This window comes from Triticum aestivum, chromosome 1A (assembly GCF_018294505.1).
Source record: "Triticum aestivum cultivar Chinese Spring chromosome 1A, IWGSC CS RefSeq v2.1, whole genome shotgun sequence".
In the NCBI taxonomy this organism is placed as follows: domain Eukaryota; kingdom Viridiplantae; phylum Streptophyta; class Magnoliopsida; order Poales; family Poaceae; genus Triticum; species Triticum aestivum.
In genome coordinates, this window is record NC_057794.1 from 70,767,206 (window position 1) to 70,777,529 (window position 10,324).

At 49.6% G+C, this 10,324-nt stretch overlaps 1 protein-coding gene across 1 annotated transcript; it reads right to left on the reverse strand.

Moving 5' to 3' along the window:
- Positions 1-3,977: 3,977 nt before the first annotated feature.
- LOC123190733 (glucose and ribitol dehydrogenase homolog) lies at positions 3,978-5,423 on the reverse strand. The gene is made up of 3 exons (XM_044603448.1): positions 5,127-5,423; positions 4,297-5,038; positions 3,978-4,212 (listed from the first exon to the last, which is right to left on the reverse strand). Exons 1-3 carry the CDS (start codon positions 5,403-5,405, stop codon positions 4,190-4,192), a joined length of 1,044 nt encoding a protein of 347 aa, XP_044459383.1. The 5' UTR covers positions 5,406-5,423; the 3' UTR covers positions 3,978-4,189.
- Positions 5,424-10,324: the final 4,901 nt, after the last annotated feature.

Consider the following 10,324-nt stretch of genomic DNA (forward strand, 5'->3'; position numbering starts at 1 on the left):
TCCTATTTGACGAGTTCTTGGTCGGGTCCATTGACCTCGCACGGCTCAACTTTGGTGTAATCACCATCATCCCCAAAGTGACTGGGGCCTCGGATATCCGCCAATTCCGACCGATTATGGTGATTAACGTCATCTTCCGCATCCTCGCGAAGGGGTACGCCATTAGGGTGGCTCCTATTGTCGACCGGATCACTCACCCTGACTAGTCGGCCTTCATCCAGGGTTGTTATATCCTTGACGGAGTCCTGGTGTTTCACGAAGCACTCCATGAGGTCCACTCCAAACACCTCAAGGCAGTCTTCCTGAAACTGGACTTTCACAAGGCTTATGACACGGTTAGCTGGTCTTTCCTTCGGGAATGTCTTATCCGTAAGGGCTTCGACGATCGGTGGGTGACTAGGGTGATGCAGATGGTATCCCCAGGTCGGACCGTGGTGAACATTAATGGGGAGATTGGCCCATTCTTCCCCACTTTCTGTGGGGTGCGCCGGGGTGACCCCTTCTCCCAGTTCCTATTTAATATGGTGGTCGATGCTCTGGCCGCCATCCTTGATAAGGCCAAGGCTGCGGGCCACATAAAGGGGATCGTCCCGCATCTTGTTGGAGAGAACGGGATCTCCCTTCTCCAATATGCGGATGACACCATCATCATGGTGGAAGGCTCGGCGAGTGATATTTCGAACCTCAAGTTCCTTCTACTGTGCTTCCAACAGATGTCTGGCCTCAGGGTCAATTTCGACAAGAGCGAGGTGATGGTCTTGGGATACTCCCAAGGCGAGAGCTAGAGTATTGCAGATCGGCTTAACTGCTAGCTTGGGAGCTTTCCCACGACTTATCTGGGGATACCCATTAGTGATTCTAGGCTCATGGTGGCCGTCCTGCGCCCCACGGTGGGGAAACTTCAGCACCGTATCAAGCCCTGGCAAGGTCAGTGGCTCTCGAAAGCGGCCTGTACGGTGCTCATTAACTCGTCCCTCTCCATCCTGCTATTGTTCATCATGAGCTTCTACAGCCTTCTGGAGACGCTTCATCATGAGATCGCCACTGTTCAGGGGCTTCTTCTGGGCCGGTGAGGGCGACAAGCAGAAGTACCACATGGTTAGGTGGTCTGAGGTCTGCAAGCCTCGCGACCAGGGCGGACTCGGGATTATGTCATCCAAACGCATGAACATTGCCCTCCTGACTCGGTCGCTTTGGCGGATTGCCAACGTAGATGGTGGCCTGTGGCTTCGCATCATTCAGCAGAAATACCTCCGAGGCCAGCCTCTCGCTTTCTGCCAGCGATCTGGGGGATCCCAATTCTGGCAATCCGTCATCTAGCTCCTCCTAGTCCTCCGGATTGGGACCTCAATCGAGATCGGATCCGGCACTGCCACCTTGTTCTGGTTCGACAGATGGACTGGCGGTATGCCCCTCGGGGCCCGCTTTCTCGACCTATTCTCCATAGCGGTTGCCCCACAGATCTCGGTCGCGGCAGCCCTTATTGACTTAGGGAAACTCGCGTTCTAGAGGCCTTTTGGCCCGGCTGAGACCGCCGACTGGCACGAGCTGCTCGACTGCATTGTCTTGCACGCGCCGGAACTTACGATCGAAGATGACAACACCAGTTGGCGGTTAGAGCCTTTTGGACATTTCTCCACCAAAGTCTCTTTACCAGGCCATCGCCCCCTCGCCTGGCCATGAGGCGCTCACCTCCATCTGGGAGATTCTCCATGCACTAAAAATTAGGATCTTCTTATGGCAATGGATCCGCGGCCGCCTCCCGTCTGGCATGGAGGTCCTGAAGCGTAATGGCCCGGGTGATGGGCGATGCCCGCTCTGCGGGCCGGAAGAGTATTCGAATCATATCTTCTTCACCTGCGTGTCCGCGCAGTTCTTATGGAGTTGTTTCCGCGAGATAGCAGGTGGAAGCTGGGACCACAACAACTTTCCCGCTCTCTTCGCCGAACTCCAAGCGATCCCACCCGTAGTGCGCCACATTAGGTGGCTAGCCATTTGGGTGCTGGCCTGGACGCTGTGGACTGTTAGGAATAAACTTGTGATTCAGCGCATTCCTCTTCGTCGTGCTACTGACGATTTGCTCAAATGGTCTGATTACTTGCAGCTTTGGCGGCCGCTTAGCCGCCCCAGAAAGAGAGACGCCATCATCTCCATCATCACCTAGCTTCGCGCGATGGCTCTCCGGATGGCTCCACCGCTTCCCCCACCACCACCGGAACCAAATTAGATCATCGTCTCCTCGCCATCGCCATCGCCACCGCCCTGCCGTTTTTGTGTTGTTTCATCGTGTGCTTTGTGTTGAGCTTCTTGTGCTATGCCCACAACTGAACTTGGGTCTCTATGTCGGTGTGTGTGTGTGTGTTGGACCGTGCCTGCGATGGCTTTGGGTGAGTGTGTGTGGTGTTTTGTTGTGACCTTGATACTTTGTGCTCGGTGGTTGCTTTATTTATAAAGTGGGGTGAAAGCCTTTTTCGATAAGACCGATGCCTAACCAAAAAACAGTTTACAAATAGACATCTAAATAATATACGGAATGCCCTATTGTGTTTGTGTTTAGATAAGATAATTGAAACAATATCCCACTTGAGTATATTTAGATGAGATTTTTAAAGATCATCTTTCTATTATGTTAAAAACAGGATATCTCATTGTAGTTGATTAAGTTAGAATCTTTTTGTCAAGCAGAACAACATTCCAGGTTCAAGAATAATAATTACTTTGGTAAAATTGTTCTGGCTTCCCGAGAAGAATGTTCCAAGTCCGAGAGAAAAATCTCCCAAGTTTAAAAGGAACAAAATTACCCATGTTCTTCATTCTTGGTTAATGAGAAATTCTTAGTCCTTCTATTTCTTGTATTAACCCTGAATAATTAGTACTTCCCCGTTTCTAAATATAAGTCTTAATAGAGATTCTAACAAGTGACTACATACAAAGCAAAATGAGTGAATCTATACTTTAAAATATGTCTACATACATCCGTATGTTATAGTCCAATTAAAATATCTAAAAAAACTTATATTAGAAATGAAATCTAAAAAAACTTATATTTAGAAACGAAAGGAGTAAATCATTATAGATGAATAACACCTAAAACACTGGTTATAGAAATACAACTAGAAAAGCCATAAAATGAATAATGCACATATTTTGTAGCGGTTTTGTAAAGATTGTATGGCTGAAGGCCATAAAGAAATAATGAAATCATCACTATGTGTATTCACCTAGGCGAGTTCATGTCATGTCAGTTTTGTCTTCCGTTGCAACACATGGGCATTTGTACTAATCTTAGTTTATGTCTTATTTTAATATATATATATATATATATTTATACATTCACTTTTGTAGATCAAAGATAAAAACCTAGGCTCTAGATGGTGCTTTAAAAATGTTGAGAAAGCTTTTCAATGAACCTGACCGAGTTCTACACAATCAAAAGAGATGCATATAAATAATTGTTCTTCATATATTTGATAATGCAAATATAAGTTTTATATATTTTATTTTATTTTAATATGCACTCTTATTTTTGCAGATTATAAGAGAGCTAAAAATGGATTATGTAAACGCTAAAAGAAAGAATCCGTGTCGAGGTGATGGTCAGGGCGTTCTGCTAGTGTAATAATAATATTTCACTTGATATTTAATGTGTCAACACTTTCACTTTCGTTCATCCAAATTAAGGTTTTCTTTGAAGCCCCGTATAGAAGGTAGGGAAACTACCGCCGCAGGGGTATCAGATGTGTGTGACTTCTGCTTCAAAAGAAAGTTAATTAACTGCACACATGTCTTCGATTTAAGGCGCTCTTCACTTTCTACTTGCGCTTTCTGTAGAGGGAGCTTCTTCTGGGAGGTGGAGAAAAGATTCAGATTCCAGCCTCCGGATGCACTATCACCCCGTTCACGTCTGATCCGTCCACCATCAAGAAGATGGAGCCGTCTTTGACAAAGCAGGAGCAAGCAGAGGCGGGGCATGCCCATAGTTCAACTTGCATTGCATGCACGTTACATTATTTATTTAACGCTTGACGCTTCCAAGTGGCTACAGCGCCAAAAGCCCCTACCGAACACACAACCGAACTACTACCAGCTGACACTCGAGACTCGACACGCCGCACTTGCTCGTACATACCACACACCACACCACGGACACACTTCACTCTTGTTCTTCGCGATCTTCTCTATCCCTGATCTAGCTATTGACGATGGTGCCACCTGCAACCCAGCAACACAAGAACGCAATGAATTTCATGGTCAAGATGAGAAGAATCAGCAAGGTGCTGGTGATGATGGGGTTACCGTTGGGGTGGAGGATCTGGCCGGAGATGTAGGAGGAGTCCTGCTCGCTGGCCAGGAAGACGAAGCTGGGCGCGACCTCGCTGGGCTGCCCGGCGCGCTTCATGGGCACCTCGGACCCGAACTGCTTCACCTTCTCCTCCGGGAAGGAGGCCGGGATGAGCGGCGTCCAGATGGGCCCCGGCGCGACGCCGTTGACACGGATCCCCTTCTCCGCCAGCTGCATAGACAGCGCGCGGGTGAAGGCCACGATGGCGCCCTTGGTGGCCGTGTAGTCCAGCAGCGTCGCGTTGCCCTTGTACGCGTTCACGGAGGTGGTGTTGATGATGCTGGACCCGGGCCGCATGTGCTTCACCGCGAACTTGGCCATGAGGAAGTAGGAGAAGATGTTGGTGCGGAACACGCGCTCCAGGTCCTGCTCGGTGATCTCGGTGATGCAGGGCCGGACGTACTGCTCCGCCGCGTTGTTGACGAGGATGTCCACGCGCCCGCCGTGCGCGTTCGCCACCTCCTCCACCACCCTGCGGCAGTTCTCCTCGTACCCGAGGTCGCCCGGGAGCGCCTTGGGCTCGCCGGCGCCCGTGCGGGACTTGATGTCGCGAAGCGCCTGTAGGGTCTCCTCCGCGTCCTTGTCCTCGTGCCCCTTCACGTACGTGAAGTTCACCGTCGCGCCCTCCAGCGCGAAGCACAGGCACACCGCGCGCCCGATGCCCGAGTCGCCGCCGGTCACCAGTGCCACCTTGCCCTGCACGCGCACACAACATGCATATCAAAACCGGAGCTTAACGGAAGACCATCGACAAGCAGTGCTAGAACTGTTAAAACTGCTTTACCTGGAGCTTGTTGGCCGACTTGTAGTTCTTGATGAGGGTCTCGGGGCGGGGGTCCATGGCGTGCTCCTTGCCGGGCTGGCAGTCCTGCTGCTGCGGCGGGAACTTCTGCGACGCCATCGCTCTGGTCCCTCGGCGAGTGGGCGGTGCTCTTGGTGACGACGCGGCGAACGAAGCTAGCGCTCTGGTGGCGGGGAGGGGACGCAGCTGATTCGGTCGGAGGCGGTGAAGAAGAAGGAGAAACGGCTGGGCTCTGGTGGGTGTTGCGAGGAGTGCGCTCATGGCACGGTGCAAGGCACGGGGTGGCAAGGGGCCGATATAAAGGTGGAGTGAAGCCCCGCGGGCATGGCGCGTGGCGGCGAACGTGGCAAGAGTCTCGCAGCTGTCGCCGCCACGTGGTGACACCGGCCGTGTCCGAGTGACCGAGTGTACTCCGAGCTCCACCGCCCCCCGCTTGGGCGAAGCTGCTACATGTTTCTGGGCGATGAAACAGTCGATCGCCATTGCTGATCCTTCTGGACTGGCCGACCTGATGGTAACCGGGCCGACAAGCCCGTATTGTAGAGCCCACAATCACAAGGCTTGTGGGCCGTCCATTTCCCTTACCTAGCCCGTAATCACAACGCCACCAGCCCACCACACTTCCCCTCTCTCTCTCGCCAAAAAGGACGGCCGGTCTAAAACAGACAATTTTAGTCCATAATCCATAAAAGATAATAATTTATCTCTTTCAATTGATAAAACAATTTTAATTAGAAAAAATATCATGTATTAAAAAAAGTACTACAAAAGCAAACATGTGAACAGATATGAGCGTATTTATTTTAGGTTTTCAAATTTTTAAAAAGTCATAACTTTTAGATCGCACTTCGGAATTAAGAACCATTTTCACCGTTGGAATCCTCGCAACGTGCTCTTCAAAAGTAGATCTCATATGGGGATGTTTCGACGAACTAGTCTTTCCGCCAACTAAATATCAATATGTGTGCAACTAGAGTACATGCAGCGTCAACTAAGCATATGCGCGTGCCAATAGTCCTTCTGCCAACTAAATATCAATGTGTGTAACTAAACTATATTGCCGCGCCAACTGAGTATATGTGTGTGCCAATAGTCCTGCCAACTAAACATTAATGTGTGTGCAATCAGACTACATTGCCACGCCAACTGAGCACATATATGTGTAACTAGTCCTGCCAACTAAATATCAATTTGTGTGCAACTATACTACATTAACACGTCAATTGCGCATATGTGTGTGCAACTAGTGTCCTGCCAATTAAAACATTAATACGTGTGCAACTAGATTAAATTACAAGCCAACTGAGCATATGTGTGTGCAACTAGTGTCCTGCCAACTAAACATCAATGTGTGCGCAATTAGACTACGTTACATGCCAACTAAACATCAATGTGTGTGCAACTAGATTACATTACAAGATATGACAATTCATATGCGACTATGCGAACCAGATTGTGCAACTTTGTGGCCCTGCATGTGCCAACTAGGACTACTATGTGTGCAACTACAACTATTGTGGATGCAGCTCCAAAAAACTGGGTTTGAAAATAATTGCATTATGCAGTATTAAAGTTGCACAAAGCAGTACTGAAATTGCACAATATAGTGCGAAAGTTGGTATCAAAAAAATTTCGTTGAAACATACTCATGCGGGATCTAGTTTTAAAGATTCCGTCGCAAAGAATTCAATAGTGAAGACGGATCTGAATTCCGACGCGCGGTTTGAAAGATATGTCTTTTTAAAAATTCAGAAAACTAAAATAATTATACGTGAAACTGTTTCTTTCAAATCAGATTAACTAGTATGAACATATTAAATGTTGATAACGACATGCACTAGCAGACAAAAAAACAACTCATGCATGGCTAGAAAGCCCAGCCGCTCGTTCTCGTCAATTAGCGCGCGTCCACTTTTTAGATTTTGGGCAAAAAGAAACGGCGGTGACTCCTCACTCCTCAGAATCAGGTTTCCAATTCTCACTCCCCGTTGGCCGCAATGGCGACGGCGTCGGCAACTCCACCCCGCTTCCCCCGCTTCCAGATCTCCAACTAGCGAGTGCGACGCGCCAGATCGCTTCGCCATGGAGGACCGCGGCAGGGAGATCTCCACGAACTTCTTATCGACGTCCTTCTCAAGATCCGCGACGCCGCCGCCGCCGCGCGGACCAGCGTCCTCTCCCGCCGCTGGCTCCGCGTCTGGACGCTCCTCCTGGAGCTCCACTTTCTCCCCCACAATGACCCCCACCGCATACGCCTCGCCCTCACCACCCATGAAGCGCCGACCCTAGGCTTCCTCGACGTTGCCGTCATTGACGCCACCACCGAGTCCATCGTGGCCTGGCTTCAAATCGCCGCGCGCCGCCTCTCCGGCCATCTACGTCTCATCAACACTGAGGAGAACACCTCGTTAGACGAGGCCAGAGAAAGAGGCGCATTCGAACTGCCCTGCTTCGAGGATGCCATGTCCATCAGCCTCGAACTAGGCCGTCTTGGTCTCGCTGTGCCATCTTCGGGTGTATTCGCCCGGCTCACCAATCTTATCCTAAATCGCGTCCGGCTACATGGTCCGTCAATGCTCAGTGACGCCCTCTCCTGGCCACGGTGCCCACCACTGCGGAGACTCATTGTTCATAATGCGCATGGTGTGCGCAACTTTGCAATCCACTCCGATTCTCTCCTACAAATGGAGCTGAGGAATCTCCAATCAGATAATGCCCTTAGTCTGGGCAACTTCACCATTCATTCAGACTCTCTACTGTGAATGGCTCTGTCGAGTCTGCGTGGCTTAGAGCAGCTCATTGTTAGGCTAGTCATAGTGGGGAGTAACTTATACTAGTGTCATGCATATGACACTAGTCTAAGTTACTATCTTCATAGTGCAAAGTAACATAGTAGTAGTGTCATAGATGGCTTCATTTATTAGCTTGTAGACTCATTTTGTATTGGGAAGCGCTATGTTATAGTAACATATTATGTTACTACTTCTCATTAACTACTTGTCACGTAAGCAAAAAAATTAGAGTGCGCTATGTTACTCACTAAGTTACTCCCACTATGACCAGCCTAACAATGAGCTGCTCTAATTTCTAAGTGTGAGCTCTTGCATTTATTATAGTTTGAGAAATGATCAACCGGTTGCAAACATCTCGGCCCCTCAGCTTATATCCCTCCAGTGGAAGGATGATTATCATCCAAGCTACACCTAGCTTAAAATGGAAAATCTAGAGCGATGAGCGCCCACCCTTTTTTCGTATATGGACAAGAGTCGCAGAAGACGTTCAATAGTAATTGTACGAGGCTTCTATGGCGCTTTGAGGTCGTCGGGGTTCTCAAATTAATGTTTCTCTATCTACCGGTGAGTTCACTTAGAGCATTACTAGTAGAAACCTCAAACCCTCAAATCTTTAAAGCGGTTTTAAGGGTTCAGAAGTGCCACTTTTTGACACTTTTAAGGGTTAAAAAACAGGGGCAAATACTAGAACCCTCAAATCCAACCCTTAAACTGCTTTAAGGTTGGATTTGAGGGTTCTAGTCTTTGCCTCAACCCCAACCTTTAAATCTATCATTTGACATCTCACAATTTATGACAAGAAGAACACAATCAACTTCCAAACAAACTATCAAATGACAATCATTGATGCATGGTTTAGTAGTTTACATCATAAAATCATCATCTTCCTCCTCTCATCAGCACCATCACCAAAAAGTTGCTCCTCGGCGCCATCTCCTAGACCACATGCGTGCTCCATCAAGCATCTCCATGGGCACCGGTGGAGTCGTACACACCACCATCGCCACAACTACTCATCGGAGTGTCACCTCAAAAAGTAGAGGACGCAACACGGAACATCCTCTTCCTCTCCGTGATGTCCTCCTTGTAGTCCTTCCACCATTGCAATTGATCTTGATCCATGTCCTTTTTGGACATTATCATGTGCTCTTTCTCTTCCACCATGAGTTATTTCCATACCTTTGCCTCTTTGAGCTTGATCATCCTCTCCTCCAACTCGGCCTTGCGCTTTGCTTCTTCACGCTTTGCTTCAACTTGTGCAAGCTTGACCTCTTTCTTCTTCTCGGTGATAAGAAGCTTCGTCTCCAATGTCTTCGTTGGTAATTCCTCTCTTGCCTTCATCATGTGGTCCATCTTCTCCCTTAGGCTTGACGCCTCTTCTTCCATCTTCACCCTTAGCTTGCCCTTCTTGGTTCCCTCGGGCTTGCTCAAGTTCCTCTCCTCCTCATCTTCACTATCATCCATCCTAAGCATTGCCGACTTCTTGGGTGCGGTCTCTTGATCCCTCAACTTCCACTTGTCAAAGGTTTGAAGAATTGTCCAAGCATGCTTAAATGGGACTGGCTTGCCCTTGGAAGCGGCCATCTCCTTCTACCTCATGCCGGCAATTGTCTCCTATCAACCACACATAAATCACATAAGAACCCACCAATAGCATAGTACACACACATAATCAAAATAGTGAAGAAATATGTACTCACATAGTCACTCTCCACGGTTCCACGAGGTGGTGCATCGCTCACTTGGTCCATGGCCGCACTCCAACGAGCACAAGCGGGCTTCATCAACTCCCACCGGCCTTGAAGCGACCGGTAAGTGCGAGAGATGAACCCACTATTCTTCGGCTTGATCCTACAATAGGTTTCCTCGATCCTTTGCCAATACCGTTTACCGGTTTGATCGGTGCCGGTGGTTGCATCCATTCCCACAGCTGCCCAAGCACGAACCAAGAGGATATCTTCTGCCTCGGTGTAGTTTGTCGACCGCGCGTGTGGGCGGGAAGCGGCGGTGAATGCCTCCTCCCCTATCTCGGCCACTTCCTCCTCGTCATCACCTTCATCCTCCTCATCTTCCTCTAAGTCGTCACCAACCCTAAAGGGTTTGAGAGGCGGAGCCCCGAGGTCCACCTTCGCGTTTTGGAGGAGGTCCATGAACGAGGCTGGGGTTGCCATTTTCTTGAACACCTCGTGCGCGGCGGGAGGAGGTTCGGCCACGGCGACGAAAGGAGGTTCGGCGACGGAGGCGGGCGGGGGCGCGGGCTTCTTCCGCGGCATCTTCACGGCCGGGGCGACCTTGGATGGCGCCTTCGGCCGGCTCTTCTTGGTGGCCGGGGCGGGAGCCGGCGAGGCGGCGGGGGCGGGCGCCGGGGCGGTGACGGTGGCCGGGGCG

Bases quoted from the DNA above. Each gene is read 5' to 3' on its own strand.
- LOC123190733 (XM_044603448.1), bottom strand. From the start codon at position 5,405: ATGAGCGCACTCCTCGCAACACCCACCAGAGCCCAGCCGTTTCTCCTT. The intron at 5,039-5,126 runs GTAAAGCAGTTT...GTGCGCGTGCAG, and splicing joins AGTCGGCCAACAAGCTCCAG to GGCAAGGTGGCACTGGTGAC. The intron at 4,213-4,296 runs GTAACCCCATCA...GCTGGGTTGCAG, and splicing joins CCAGATCCTCCACCCCAACG to GTGGCACCATCGTCAATAGC.